The sequence below is a fragment of the Anthonomus grandis genome, chromosome 2, assembly GCF_022605725.1.
Source record: "Anthonomus grandis grandis chromosome 2, icAntGran1.3, whole genome shotgun sequence".
Classification (NCBI taxonomy): Eukaryota; Metazoa; Arthropoda; class Insecta; order Coleoptera; family Curculionidae; genus Anthonomus; species Anthonomus grandis.
Genome location: NC_065547.1, coordinates 18,004,666 through 18,021,410, shown reverse-complemented (window position 1 = coordinate 18,021,410; position 16,745 = coordinate 18,004,666). Strand labels below are relative to the sequence as shown.

The 16,745-nt window shown below is 33.0% G+C and overlaps 1 protein-coding gene across 2 annotated transcripts in view; it reads right to left on the bottom strand.

Moving 5' to 3' along the window:
• Positions 1-16,745, bottom strand: part of LOC126750594 (beta-ureidopropionase) — a 155,922-nt gene that overhangs the window by 99,757 nt on the left and 39,420 nt on the right. For both annotated transcript variants that reach the window (XM_050460243.1, XM_050460244.1), the window contains exon 3: positions 1,940-2,069. In XM_050460243.1, the coding sequence (XP_050316200.1) occupies positions 1,940-2,069 (130 nt within the window). The remainder of the gene's footprint in view (positions 1-1,939; positions 2,070-16,745) is intronic.

The window sequence follows — 16,745 nt, the reverse complement described above, 5'->3', positions numbered from 1 at the left end:
ACGCCGAAGAATCATATTAATAGTGTAAATAGATATATGAAATAATTACAGGTCACATTACGCCAGTTGCTGTTCGTCTAATCGTTCAAGTAATTTTAAGATTTTAATATAAAAATATCGTCTGTATATTTTAGTAAATAATAAAAGTTTTTTAAAAGGAAGTTCGCCAGCTTGTGTACATAATTCGCGTATAATAAGTTAGATGTGATATGTAATATCGTGCCGAAAAAAAAATGGGATCTTAAAATTTAAGTAGGGAATTGTCTCCTGGTCTATTATAGTAAGTCGCATTCCTTGGGTATGGTATGCATATTTACGCATTATGAATTTTTGGAGTATTAATATTATATATAAAAAGACTTGTCCTGACTGATAATCAACGTACAGCCCAAACGGTAAAACCTGCAAATATGAAATTTGGGGACAATATTCCTATGGTCATCTAGGCGTCCACTAAAAAGGGATTTTTTGAAATTCCATCGGGAAGGGGTTGAAGCCACCCCTTATGTATCATAGCTTCGAAACTATGTACTTTTTAAAAAACCGGTGAAACACGTAATTTTTATTTTTTTTTTACTTAATTTCCAATTTTTGTTTTTTTTTTTAAGGGGTTAAAACCACCCTTTAAGGTTTTAACATCTTTTTATCTTTAAATTAATTGCTTTTCGGAAAAAAACTGTAAAACACTTCAATTTAATTTTATTTTAATGAAAACAACAGATTCTCGAAAATTTCGTCACCCTGAAGAGGTGAACACTTCTTCTACGAAAATTCTTTCTTTTTAAACTTTTAACTTTTTTAACGTTGAAAATATATTTATATATTTTAGATATTTTTACATATTAGAAGAAGGCAAAACGAAAAATGTTGTTTGCAAAGAAGTTCTTCAGTAGAACTTTTCTATTATTTTCAAATACCACGCGAGCATTCAGGTAGTAATTACATATTTAAATAATAATATTGATACAAAACATTTTTATTTTTCGATATTTATTTTTATTTGGGACACAATTTATAAATAAATCAAAACTAACTTATAATATCTTCTCATATGACTTAATAATATTAATAATATCTTTTTTTGATAATGTAGAATAAAAAAATTATTAATACTTAGTAAGCGCACCGTCGTTATCAATTACAGCTTGCAAACGTCGTGGCATACTTAAAATTAAGTTTCTGGTATATTCTTCAGTTATTTGGTCCCACGCTTCATCTATCTTTAAGCGTAATAAATTCTGATTTCTAGGCCCAAGTTATCTTTACACATATATTTTGCCATTTTACCTCAAACGTTTTCAAATGCATGTCTTCTCTCACCTTTATTGCTATTTCAAACGGATTGTTTCTTAGAAAGCCAACTAAGTCTCTATCTTGAATGTCGTTTAAAATTTTTGGTCGACCAGAACCTGGATTTCTTACAATAATTCCATATTCTGCAATTTTTGCCTTAGCTAAGAAAATGGTATTTTTACTAAAGCCCAATTCTTCTGCGATTCTTCTTATAAAAACTCCATCCATCAGACGAATTTATATTATCGCTTTTTGTTGCGATTTTGTTGATGCGGCTGTCACAAAATTAAATTAACTTTGACAATATTAAAATATATTATTCTAATAGACCAAGAGATTTGGTAGATTTTGCTGTCCCAGTTTTTTTTCGGCACTATACTATGAGTTAGACTGACTATATGATAAATTTCACCACTTAATGTACCATAAGTTGGTATTAATTTCTTTAAATTTAAATACTCTAAGTTTTTTGCCTCTTTAATTACATTTTAATAACTTTAAATGGAATCGAAGAGGTTATTTAAGTCTAGATCCTAGCTAATGTCTATAGAACCTGAATATAGAACTCTATCTATAGAAATCTGAAGCCTTGAGGATGAACATTTTCATGTTCGAATTAATTTGTATTAAGAAAACAATTCCTTACCTGGAATGCTGCAACTCTAATTAATCTCGGACTTCGTAATTGCTCTTCCGGGCATGGTATTCGGTATGCCTTTATTTCAAAGCCTTGGCTATCAGCAATATGTTGAGTACATGATGATATTTCCAATGGGCTAAAAGAAAAAAAATATATACAGGGTATTTCAAATTCGACCCTCAACATGGGGATCTTTGATTCTATAAGAGGAGAGTAAGCAAAGTTGAGAATTTTTGAGCTTATTCAAAAAAATACCAAATTTTTAAAAATTCAATTTTATTTCTTTTTGCCATTAAGTGAAGTGGAATGACTTGGGGAACTAATAAAGGCGAGAAAATCCTCTAAAGAGCTAATATTGATATGCAAGAGTTAAGTGACCGCATGGCTGAAATGCAGGTTTCAAGAAGGAACAGCTGTTGAGTTTTAAAGCGCTATTTTAATTTTTTTAAATATTTATCATTATAGCTATTTCTTAGCCTTCTGAAAAAGTTCAATTGATTAAATAGTTTTATGGAAGCAATTCGGCAGTACAATGCAGAGATTTATTCTCAGTAAATTTTAAAAATAGACCGATTTCATATGCTAAAACTATTTTAAATGTCGTGTCAAATTTTGAGACTTTTTTTGCCTGCATGAATATAGAAATTGTCATATCAAAGCTCATGAACCACCTATTAAAAGAGTCTAGGAGATAAAACGGCGGGAAGAAATGGTTTGTAGTGCTTTAGTTTTGGAATCAACACGATCAGAAATGATGGAGAGGAGCTGGGTATGCACCATAAAACTGTAACGAGTATTTGGAAAAAACATGGATACAAATATCTTGAATATTCCAAAACTGAGAAGATGTTTCCTGAAGACCAGTGGCAAAGAATAGTATTTTGCGAAACCATGATGGAAAAGGCTAATGATAATGAAAATTTCTTAAAAAATATTTTGTTTCAGGAGCATCCTCTTTTCACTAAACATAATCCTTCCGTTATTCGTTACTGGTCTCAGGGAAACGAGCACAGAAGTTTTCAGTTCCGTACTCAATACCCTCAAAAGTAAAAAGCTGTTGTTTTGGGCGGTCATATTATTGGGCCATTTTCATCGATGGTACTTTGAATGCCGAAAAACACCTTAAGTTCCGTTCAACTCTTTCCTGATATAGAACTGAGATCAATTTATTTTCAACAACATGGCTGTCCTGCTCATAATGTGGTAAGAGTAAAAAAAAAATTTAACAAATACTTTTTCAAACCCCCTTATTAGTGGGACTGGCAATATTAAATGACCTACAAGATCTCCTGATTTGTCACCAAATGACTTTTATTGGTGGGGTTATCATAAGGAGACTAGTAATAAACATCATAATAGTAGGCCAACGAATTCAAAGAAGTTGAGAAACAAAACTGTTGAATCTGCAAATTCCAGTTTACCTCAAACTCTTTTGGAAGTAAGAAACAGCTTTTACGATAGGCTACCTACCTTTATTTTAGCGAAAGGAGGTCTTTTTAAGCCTTTTTTAAAGCATTATTTAGGTTTATTATTATAGTTTTAATATTTCCTATTTTTTTATAATGTTTACATTCAAGAGTTTATATTTTATTTGAATAGGAATAACGCTTTAATTTCCCAAAATTTTGCCGCAAAATTTACGTCGGCTGACTAAAATAAAATTTAAAATAATCGGGCTCGAACCTCGAACACCAGCGTACTGTCGCGGCAGCGGCGTTGCAATATCTCGCCTGTTAGGAACGTTATATGTGTAGTGATGCATTCGCCAATCTGTATATCATATTAAGCCTTAATTGATACAGAGTGCTTTCATTTTAAAACGAACCACCCTTAATAACTTGCCGCCAATTTTGATGAACAGGGGAGCATTTAATTTTATATTTGACAAAGTTCTGTCAATCACCTCCTCACCTCCAGCTAACCTCACTTTGATATGTCAAATGGGAAACGGTTGATCTATAAACTATTAATAAACAAAAATGGGTGGTAATAAAAGACATTTTATCAACTTCAACTTAGTAGGTCCAACGGTTGCCTTATAGAGTCACATATTATTTTAAATGACAATTTTCCATCTAACTTCGCCAAAAATATTGATGTAAGTTGAAGCAATTTACCAGGAAAACTGTATGGCAATAAACAGTTCATTAAGTCCAAATATTTTCTTAAAAATATGATATAATATTCTCCGTTGACTATGTTGAAGTCCCTGCCTTCATTGTTTTCAGTCCTTGTTGTTCTTAGGACAGTAAAGAACCACAAATGCCTGAAACTGAGAGGTTTTTCATCAATATGCTTTCAGTTTTCCAGTTATTTCCATGAATTTCAATAATTTTTAACTTGTTTCCTGTCATGCTGTTGTGATGTTTACATGTTCCATTATGCAAGATTCAAGATTTACCTACCTCGGAAAGCCCTGTTAAATGAAGGGTCATGCCTTGTTCGGCAAATATAATATAAATCATGATTCGATTACCCGCGGTTTTCCTAAAAAGCTGGTTTTCTTGTACACTACACATGTGACCAACTTTTGTCCCGCTGTTTTTACCTAGTAATACCCGGTTTTGAGTGCTAAAACTAAGTTTGTTTACAATATAAGGTCATGGGCTACAAATCCGTACCGTTTTCATGACGGAAAACTCTATTTCCATTAAGTTTTCCTAATCGCATTTTTATCCAACGATTTATTCCGAGGATGTTCGTGAGTCGTCGCCATCCAAATTCCTGCCATGGGTATAAAAAGGCTCCAGGTCCACCAAGCCGACACATTCGTCGCAGTAAGGTCGTACCATACCTTTCGAGCGAAATACCAGTACTTTTTCCGTATTTGAATACCGTTTAAATTTTTAATATTTACGTTAAACTTTGTCTTGGTGTTGACAGTGTGAATCGGGTTAGGTAAGAGCCACCTGTTGGCAGTTGACCGGCCCCTTCCAAGCTCGCGTATTAAGATCTTTATCGAATCGATTGCTATTGATATCGCTCCGTCCCGTTCCGTTTTATTTTATTTTGAAACTGTTGTTTGGGCACATCTTTCTTCGTGTTTTGTAGGGCAGGTAGTAAGCGGGTTATATTGGGTGAGGTGAATAAAATCAAGTAAGCGCTTATAAGCATTTACTTATCAGAAAAGTGTTGCCTTGAAAGTTGAAGCAAATGCTTGTCAATGAGTGAATAAAAAGTAAGGCATGAGTTACATACCCCTTTCACTCTATAAAATCATTATTATTGTTAAGTCTATTTTTAGCTGTATAAGCAATTTCATTTACTTTTTATGCTTTCGCTTTTAGTTTACGAATTCAGTCAGAGCTAAGCCATTGTTTTAAACATACCATTTTATATAATATGTATTATTATTATTTTACTCGCATTATAGTTATTAACGAAATAAAAGTTTTTTTAAAAACATTAATTCGTAGTATCGAATTTTAATTGGCGCAGTCGGTAGGATTGTCAAAAATCAATATATCGTATATTGATTGTTCGTTTACGATTAATTGGCAATCGAACATCGGTCGAGAGCTTTCCGAACGAAAATTGGACTTCTCGCTAAAGACCAAAAGTTAAGTGTGTGATAATTCCGGTAAAGTGCATCGTGCATCCTGGGCATCCACGCATTGATTGGAGATTGGTACCACATTGACCAGTTTCGCGAGGGTTAGGACTTGGAATTGGACATCATCGCCACCCAGTCTTTTCTTCTCATAGAATGGCAGTTGCCGCCTTATTTATGTAAGTGCAACCATTAATAATTTTTATTGATAATAAATGTCTATTGAGGATTTAAGTTCCTATTTAAAGAATTTAAAAATCGAACCTTCAGCTTGCTCTGGCTCCGCTTCTACTCAAATTAGTGAAGTGTTAAATGATAATAAATTAATAAAAAATCAAGATAATCTAGAACTTAACTTAGATATTTCCAAATTAAGGAAAATCTTAAAAAAATAAAAAATACTCAAAGTTTAATTTTTAGAGGTTTAGATATATAAGAAAATCAATTTTTAGAAAATAAAATGGCACAATTCAAAACAGAATATTTAAACTGTGTACCACAATTCGATGGTAACCCATCTGAGCTTAATCGATATCTTGCTATCTGTAAATCGATTATTGATAATTTTTAAGATGCTACCAACGTTGAAAATTTTCAAAATATATACATATTAAACAGCTTGATAGGTAAATTATCAGGAAATGCAAAACTAGTTGTTAATGTACAAAATGTCTCCACCTGGGATGAACTAAAAAAATACTTTATATAGAAACTTTGCGGACAGACGCGATGAAACTTGTTTAAATAGAGATTTAGTAATGCTACGCCAACAAGGCAATGAATCACCACAAAGTTACTATGATAGAGTTTTAGAAATATTAAATTTATTATGTAGTTACGTAGATGCACAAGAACCTGTTCAAACAGCCCCTATTAAAAGAGAAATGTATAAAAAATTAGCATTAACCACCTTGATCTCCGAAGTAAGAGATCCCTTAGGTAACACTATTAGATGTATGAGACCAACAGACTTAGACGAAGCCATACAGTTTGTGCTTCAAGAAAATAATACAAAATATTTTCAAAATAACTATGTAAATAATTCTATTAGAAACTCACAACCCCATAACAGTAACAACTTTAATAATAATAACAATAGAACAAACCCCCAACAACAAATGACCCCTAGGCACTATCAAACGCCACCACATTTCAATAATCAAACCAGGTCATTTCCAACTGGCCCTGTCAATATTAGACAAAACTCTAATTATAGACCACTCCGTTTAAGGACAAATTCTGAAGTCATTGGCAAACAACATAATGTTTTTTGACCAAACCCTAACAGACAATTGCCGAAAGCAACCCCCATGTCGATTTGTACAAATAACACAAATCAGCCTTCTACTTCCAATCAGAGAAATTATTTCCAAAATAATAACAAAAACCGCCCTAAACCCATTACGGAAGAAGTTTATAATACTGAACTTGACTCTACTGAAGACGAATATCCATATACTTCTTATGATGAACAAGGTTACTTCGAGAATCAACCCCCAGAAAGTGACTATACCGTACAAAATGCTCCTTACGAAGATGAAGAGCAAAATTTTCAAGAATTAGCCCCAGAAGATACCCAACTTTGACCAAAAAACCCCTAATTCTATCTATAAATACTGCTAATAATATCAGCGAACTACCTTACATGTTTTCCCCGAACAAAATATCAAAATCCTAATTGACTCAGGATCTACAAAATCTTTTATTGACCCAGCTTCTAGAATATTTGACCAGCTTTTAGAATATTTAAGTTACCCCAAAAAGAAAGTCTTAAATTTTATTTATTTAAATTTCATAATACTTTTAATGGACTTTTAGGATTAGATAACTTAAAAGATTTACAAGCAAACTTAGATTTTAAACACGGTTATTTAGTTACCCCCTATGCAAGAGTAAAACTACATTACCATCAGACTAAACCAGAAGTCAACTGTATCACTATCAAACCTAGATCAGAACAAGTAATTAAAATAAAAACAACAATAAAAAAATGGCGAAATAATTATTCCTCACCAAAAATTTCACAATTGCGAAATACCTGAATGTCTACCAATAGCAAAAAACGGGTTAGCAATAACAACTATTTTAAATAATACTTGCAATCCCATAACTTTAGATTTTTGTAATGATATAACGAACCAATAGAAATAGAGCAGTTCTATAGAAAATTCCTTGAAACAATTAATTTTAATAATTTTGATGATTCCCCAAAACAATCAAATTTAGACCTTTCAAAACTTAGAATTGACCATCTTAATTCAGAAGAAAGAAAAAGTATCCTAAATCTTTGTAAAGAATTTTCAGATATCTTCTATAAAGAAGGCACACCCCTCACTTTTACAAGCGAAATTAAACATAACATTAAGACTAATGATGAAATTCCGGTATATACAAAATCATATCGATACCCTTTCATTCACAAAAAAGAGGTTGAATCCCAAATAAAGAAAATGTTAGACCAAAAAATTATCAGACCATCTAATTCACCCTGGTCCGCCCCCATTTGGGTTGTACCAAAAAAATTGGACGCTTCTAATAAACAAAAATGGCGCGTATTAGTCGACTTTAGGAAATTAAACGAAAAAACAATCAATGATAAATATCCACTACCTAATATCACTGATTTACTAGACAAGTTAGGTAAATGCCAATATTTTAGTACCCTAGACTTGGCATCTGGTTTTCATCAAATTGAAATGAATAAATCCGATATCGAAAAAACAGCGTTTAATACGGAAAACGGGCATTTTGAATTTTTGCGTATGCCCTTTGGCTTATAGAACGCCCCCGCTACTTTTCAACGGGTCATGGATTCAATTTTACGCGGAATTCAAAACGAAAAATGTCTTGTATACTTAGATGACATAATAATATTTTCAACATCCCTTCAAGAACATATGGCAGGTTTAAGAAACGTTTTTAAAAGGCTAAGAAAATCAAACTTTAAAATCCAACTCGATAAAAGTGCATTTTTGAGACGCGAAGTTGCATTCTTAAAACATGTAGTAACACCCGAAGGAGTCAAATCCAATCCTGACAAAATCATGGCTATTAAAAATTTTCCCATTCCTAAAACAACAAAACAAATTAAAGGATTTTTAGGACTTTTAGGTTACTACCGCAAATTCATAAATAATTTTGCTAAATTAACGAAACCTTTAACTAAATGTCTGAAGAAAGGCGCAAAAATCGAACATAATGATGAATTTAAAAATTGTTTTGACACCTGTAAGACCTCCCTATAGCTTATGCATCACGCACCCTTAATGACTCAGAACAGAATTACTCGACGATTGAAAAAGAATGTTTATGTCTTGTCTGGGCAACCAAATATTTCCGCCCCTATCTCTTTGGTCGAAAATTTAACATCATAACTGACCACAAACCTCTTCAGTGGCTTTTTTCCCTTAAAGATCCTTCTTCAAAATTACTTCGATGGCGTATAAAACTTAAGGAATATGATTATACGATCATATACAAAAAAGGTAAACTTAATACCAACGCTGACGCCTTATCACGTATAGAAATTCACACAAAGGTAACACCAGGCCTCGAAAACTTAAAAACATACATAGACGCTTTTAATAAATCGCTTGAACTAGGTCAAGAACTGTCCGAAAACACCAGCCAAAACAATGACGAAAACCCTGACCTAGATAGAATTTCTGTTATCGCCCAAGCAGACGATGAACCAGACATACCCCCTGATGACGCAACAATCCACACAAACGCCGAACAAGATCCCATTGTAGGCATACCTATTTCTGAAACCGCAGTAAATTACGGTTCAAATCAGATCTTTATACAGAATATTCTACATTCCCCTGCAAAACCTATTATTAAGATCTTATTTAATAAAAAACGCAGAATTACTGTTCAAATATCAAATGACAATTTCGAACAAGATATATTAAATTTTATGAAAGAACATATCGTACCCGATAAACAATACCATTTGAATTTTGTTGATCCAAATATATACGAACCCTTTTGTGAAGTCACTCGAACTCATTTTAGATGGCCTTCAATAAAATTTAAACGTTGTCTTATTAAACTCATAGATGTAACTAATAAAAACGATATAAAAGAACTAATACAAAATTATCATGAAAGTAAGAGTAATCACCGAGGAATTGAAGAAACAACTAAAAAACTTAGAGACAAATATTACTGGCCTGAACTTAGAAGCTCTGTTCAGACGTATATAAACGATTGCGAAATTTGTGCGCGTAGTAAATACGAAAGAAACTCCGTTAAAATTCCCATGAATATTACCCCTACAGCAACAAGACCTTTCGAAATAATCCACCTCGATACGTACACTCTAGAACAAACAAAATTTCTTACAATTATAGATAGTTTTTCAAAATATGCACAAGCATATCCTCTGGATTCCCTAACTGCGATAGAAATTGTAAACAATATGTTAAGTTACTTTTCACACCACGAAGTTCCAAAACAGATTATTGTAGATAACAGAACAGAATTTAAAAACACTGTTGTAATAGAACTATTAACGTTACACAAAATTAAAGTTCATTTTTGTTCACCACATCACCCTGAATCCAATGGTGTAATTGAACGCTTACATTCCACCTTATCCGAACATATTAGACTTCTTAATAATCAAACATTTAAAGACACACCGATAAATCAAAAAATGATCTATGCTATTTTAGCTTACAATCACACTATCCATTCTGTGACCAAATTCAAACATATAGACAAAATAAATGGCCATATTACATCTGACGATGTATTTGACATCAAATTAGATCAATTAATTCTCAGCGACTATGTATCCAGTCATAAAGAAAAAAGTAAACTGTTGTATTCTCATATTAATGAACAACTAATAAATACAAAAGAAAAACTTGCTGCAAAAGTTAATGTAAATAAAGACGATCCCCAAATATTTGTAGAAGACCAAATGGTTTATCCTAAAAAACATACTAGGCAAAAAACCAGCGCTAAATTTGGCAAACCCTCAAAAATAATCTACATTAATTTAGAAAGAAAAACCGCTAAATTAGAAAACCAAGAGAAAATCCATTTATCTAATTTAAAACGACCTTTAAAAACAAAATATAGTTTCGACTAATTTTGTCCTTTTTTCATCCCATTTCAGATTTCTACAAGTAACATACACACTTGGAGAACAAATCAAGTTTGAAAAAATAACAGATAACCCTGGACTATTACCACTTAAATTAGGTCAAGCAAAAATTGAAGAATACACGAATACTATTATACATTACTATGAACTTAACCCCTTAATAACAGGAGTCAACAAACTCCAAAGAAAGGTAGCCAACGTAACAAATACCCTAAATAATAACACGGGACATAAATCAGAAACAGCTGACTATTTGAAAATATTAACGATAATACAAGACCAAGTCGAAATGAAACTAAAAGGAATAGTACCACACCCACACAGAATCGCGCGAGGACTTATCAATGGTATAGGTTCAATATTTAAAAGTATCACGGGTAATTTAGACGCCTCCGATGGAGAACGTTATGAAAAATTAATAAAAGATTTACAAGAGAATCAGAAAACGCTAGGTTTAAATATTCAAAAAGAAAATTCAATTTCCAGGATATCGAAAATGCTGTAACATTTTCGAAATTAAGAATTTTACTTCCTAGTATAATTAAGACTGAAGATTTATTTAGTGAATTAAAACGAATTCAAAAGTTACTTGGTGTAAAGCATATGCCTTTAGAAGTCTCATTAGAAAATACCTTATTATATAAACAAATAATTAAACTAGATAGTTTTGTCCTAAATAATAAAATTACATTTCTTCTTCGAATTCCAATAACTAATCAAAAAGATTTTAATTATTTTCACCTTTACTCTTTACCAGTTTATAAACAGAGCATGTTTAAGGTTATAATACCAAAAAATAAATTTTTGCTAAAAAATGAGTTGCATTTCTCATATCGGGCAATCGAATGTCAAGAGATTAAAGAGAAATTCTTTTTCTGCGACAAAACAAACCTACAAGAGATATCACCAACCAGCCCCTGTGCAGTACAGCCGTTGGAAAACCAAGGTCAATCAACCTGCCAACCAGTTGAAGTTAAAGTCTCCAAACCAATATTTAACCAACTAGACTTCTCTAATAAATATGCTGCAGCCCTTCCTAACGAGGAAACCCTCCATCTAGAATGTTACGACCAAGAGGAATTCATCAAACTTCAAGGCTCCTTAATCTTTGAAGTACCAATTAACTGCCAAATCGCACTTGATCAAGAAGTTATAATCTTCACCCATCAATCGATAGGAATAATTATCAACCCATATTGTTTCCTGACTTTAATGTAAACGCACCAATTTTACCCACACTTAACCTTAGCGCACACATTGATGACATCAAACTAGATGACCTAAACAAACTGCGTAGCCAGATTCTCCATAACCAACCGAAGCTGTTGTCCTTCCATGACGCAGTCCGCTACCCCAGTATTTGGACAATCCTTATATACCTGACACTAGTAGCTGCCATTAGCTGCTTTGCGTACAAGAAGCTGAAGCTGAGGACGAAAGCTGCCCTTCCTGATACAGAAGGCACCCCAGCAGGACACTTACCCGAAGATGACGTCATTCAACTACCCCGCCAGACCGTGTAGTTGAATCTGAAGAGGGAGAAGTTACATACCCCTTTCACTCTATAAAATCATTATTATTGTTAAGTTTATTTTTAGCTGTATAAGCAATTTCATTTACTTTTTATGCTTTTGCTTTTAGTTTACGAATTCAGTCAGAGCTAAGCCATTGTTTTAAACATACCATATTATATATGTATTATTATTATTTTACTCGTATTATAGTTATTAACGAAATAACAGTTTTTTTAAAAACATAAATTCGTAGTATCGAATTTTAATTCATGTCTCAAAAAGGTTTACTTGTTAATATTGAAGTAATACTTGCGAGTCCAAGCTTGTTTATCCTTATTCACATATTTGAATCGTCTTATTTACGATTATTTACTACGATTATTTACTTTGTAAACCACGTGTTATATAGACCTCTTTACGTTCTATTTAGGTAAACGTTTGTTTGCATTAGTTATTTTTAAATCGGACATAATTAAAAAAAGTCAAGATATTTAACAAGGATGTCTTCCAGTGATGAAGAAAGCATAAAGGAACCGAAGCTTGTTTCTGATAACCGAGCTTAGTTGGTCAGAATTCTACAGTAAGAAAACAATAAAATTGTTTTAAATAAGTACATGGTACCAAAAATGGTTTCGGCAAAAGAGAACGCCTGGACTAGCATGAGGGAGGAGTTTGTTAAATATGCAGGAAAAAACGTAACTATAGATAAGTTGAAAAAACTTCTTAACAATATGAAAAGCTCTGTAAAGAAGAAAACTGACTTGTCAGCAACAGGAAATAAACCAATTAAGCTACTGCAATGGGAAAAAGATTTTCTAGAAATTTTAAATGCTGAAGAAAATCCTGTGTACAGTAAAATACCAGGAGGAGTAACAGTTGGGCTAGATTCAGGTAATAAAAGTGTTTTACCTCCCATACACCTTTTACGCAAAGAATATGCTAAATATATTTCTTCTGTGTCCAGTGACCACAAAACTAAAAAACAAAAATTGTTAGCAGCCGAAACAGAAGAAACTGTAAGTTTATCAACAACCGAGCTCCAGCGCTTAGTACTATACTAGAGCAGCTTAAACTAACGAGATTACATTTGAAAAAGAGGAACTCAAATAAAAAATCCTACGTGAGCAAGAAAACAAAGCCAATAATACCCAAAACAGTGACGATCCTTTTAATAAGGAATGCAAAACTATGCAACCTCTGCAAGATTTTCTTTTGTTAAAGTAAAATTTATAACACATTTATGTATAATAATCTGAATTTATTTCTTATGCATATATGAGAGAGAATTACTCGCGATTGTATGGGCCGTCAAACATTTTCGTCCCTACTTGTTTGGAAGAAAGTTTGTATTAATTACCGATCATCGGCCCCTAACATGGTTATTCTCCATAAAAGATCCCGGTAGCAGGTTAGCCAGATGGTGACTCAAACTGGAAGAGTACAATTATAAGATTGAACACAAACCCGGGAAAATTAACAAAAACGCTGATGCGCTATCAAGAATAAAAATTAATCATGTTCAACAATGCGCTAACTTTCAATCTAAAATTCCGATTTATGCTTCAAATGAGTGGACGGAAATCGAAGACAAACCCGAAAGCCCACCTACTCCTGAAAACTTAGATATAGACGATGACGTCTTGACAACCGAATACAATAAATTTGCAACTATGTATGGAATAAAATCATTAATAGACTATTCAAAAATTGAGATATCTAACTCCCAACTTTTGGATAAATCTCATAAACAAATTGTGACATTCTTTAGGCACAATAAACTTGAAGAAATACACCACCAAATCATAGACGACATACTAGGAGAAGACATCGAATTTAGCGACACCAAAATAAATATTGTCCCCAGTAAATCAGTAAAAGATTGCAATTATCTAATCATACTGTTACCGTTCGATCCTGGAAGAGTAGCACCTCACCTTTTCTATAGCCTCTTTTAAGGACAGGACGAATTCGACACCTCGAAAAAATATTGTGTAGAAAATAACATCGATCTTCCAATTCTCGAGATGTTTTCATTTATTTTTGCAGACAAGGAAATAAAACTTAAAATCTACCAAAATATTGTGAAAACGCCAACCGAAGATGAAATTCCAATAATTCTAGACCAGTACCATGTAGGTAAAAGTAATCTACATCGAGGAATAAACGAAACGGTACGGCGTATTAAAGAAAAGTATAACTGGCCCAACCTAATTAAAGATGTCGAAAAACTAATCAAATGTTGTGAAATCTGTCAGAAAGTCAAAATTTAAAGGAAAAATCTTAGTAGCCCCTTAGTAATTACAGAAACCCCAAAAACTCCTTTCGAGCGTATCAACATCGATATTTTCGAACACCCCACGCGACATCATGCACTTACGATTCGAGATGAACTGACTAAGTTTACGCAATCTTACCCTATAAGCGACAAAAAGGCCTCCACCATCGTGAATACCCTACTTGTATTTTTCCAGCACTACGGAACTCCACTTCGCATACATTGTGACTATGGACGTGAATTTGACATCAACTTGGTAAAAGACCTGTGTGAACTGTACGATATACCACAATCTAATGGTTCTTTGGAACGATTTCATGCTACATTAGCAGAAATGATTCGAGCAAATGCAGCTGAAAATCCTACAGAACATCCGTTTAATGTACTACCCTAGGCGGTAATATGCTATAATAACACAAAAAATAAAACGCACGGTTTTACACCTTACGAACTTATCTTTGGTCATACTTCAAGTAGACCCTCTGAAACTCTATATAACCAAGAAAAATTAATTTCAAAATACGTCGGAGATTTCAATAGTCGAATGGAATATTATTATAAAATCGCACATGCCAAAACTAATCATCAAAAAGAAATAGCTAAAGTTAGATTTGATCAAACCGCTCCTACAACAAGCAAAGAGTATAATGTCGGTGAAAGAGTATATATTAGGGAATCTCAGATCAAAGGTAAATCTGAAAACAAATTTATTGGCCCGTTTGAGATAACCGAGGTTTTCCGAAATTCCGCTATGTTATTAAATCCCCGTACTAAACAAATTTCTAAAGTTAACTTCGGTAGACTTAAACCCTATTTTGAATAAGGCTTTCTTCTTTCCAGACTATCCATCTTCCTGTCGATTATCTTGGCCCAATTTACCATAACGTAAACGATATTTTTCCACGAAGAAGGTTCTATCAAAATATCTAACGAAAAATGGACACTTCTAGTGTACAAAGACTTAAGTGAAATTAAGCAATGCATTGTAAATAACGATAAGATTTTAAATGAATTGCAAGATTCATTCATTTACGTCCAAGAACCCAGATTAATCGCATTTCGAGCGGAAATACAAACACATGTTAGTCTTCTTTTTTCTTTTCAGTAAATTTCTGATTCAGTAAATATTAAGCAGAGAGAAATCTTTGTGGGTACAAAAAAATACGCTTTTAGGGAAAAACGAGGACTTGCCAACGGCCTTGGCACCGTTGGGAAATCCATAATGGGAAATCTGGACGCCAATATTTTAATAATTGCATAAATAAAGTTACTGAAGATGAACATCAACTAGAAAATTTACTAAAAAACCAAATCTCTGTCACTACATCGGTCATAAAATATTTTAATACGACAATACAAATATTGCAAATAGACGAACAAACATTTAATAGAGATCTCGAGGAAATCCATACGTCAATATTTAATATTAGCAATACTTTTTCATTTTACGAAGCTCAAGTTAAAGTTTTAGATATTTGTGAGTCACTAATGGAAAGTTATTCCTTTTAGAAAATTCACTTAATGATCTCTTAAACGCCATAGCTTTCGCGAGATTAAAAATGCTGCATAGCTCTATTATCACACCCAAAGACTTAATCAATGCATTGCAAGAAATTTCACAAACATTAAGAAAAAATAATCTTCCTTTACCTACTTACTCATCCTCTGTTGCCCAGTATATCAACATAATAGGTCTTGAAGCCTATCAAACTGACACACGAATAGTTTTTATCCTAAAAATACCTCTGGTTGAACCAGAAACTTACACTTTATATCATCTTTATACCACCCCCATTTTTGATAATCGAACAGAACTTCACCACGTAATACCAACACACCAAAAATATATCGCGCAGAACGATGATTCGATGCTCTACATCTCGTTGTCAAATATGAAAAACTGCAAACCACTAGCCATCCATCAAAAAATCTGTTCCGATGTTCTGCCTTATCCAATAGATAGCGAAGCCATTTGTGAAGCGCAGCTGCTCAAAGGACCAAGTCACCTCCCAAAAACCTGTCAAGTGTCTCTACTTTTGGCACAAGGATATAACGTCAAAGAAATTGATCTAAATTTTTGGCTAATCACAGTTTCCAATCCGTTACCAATAACGATAAAGTGTGGAAAGGAAAAGAAGTAAAGACGATTATAATCCAAATTAACTCGCTCCTAAAACTCCAACCTTACTGTAATGGTTTCGTAGGAGTCAAAAGAATCCAAGCAAAACGGATCATAGATCGAGATCAAAATATTACCTACTAAAATCACAAAGTCATGGTTCCTTACAAATGCTGTCAAAACATTCCCGAGAAAATAAAGATTCCAGATCTGAAACTGATAAAGCTAAATATAGAAT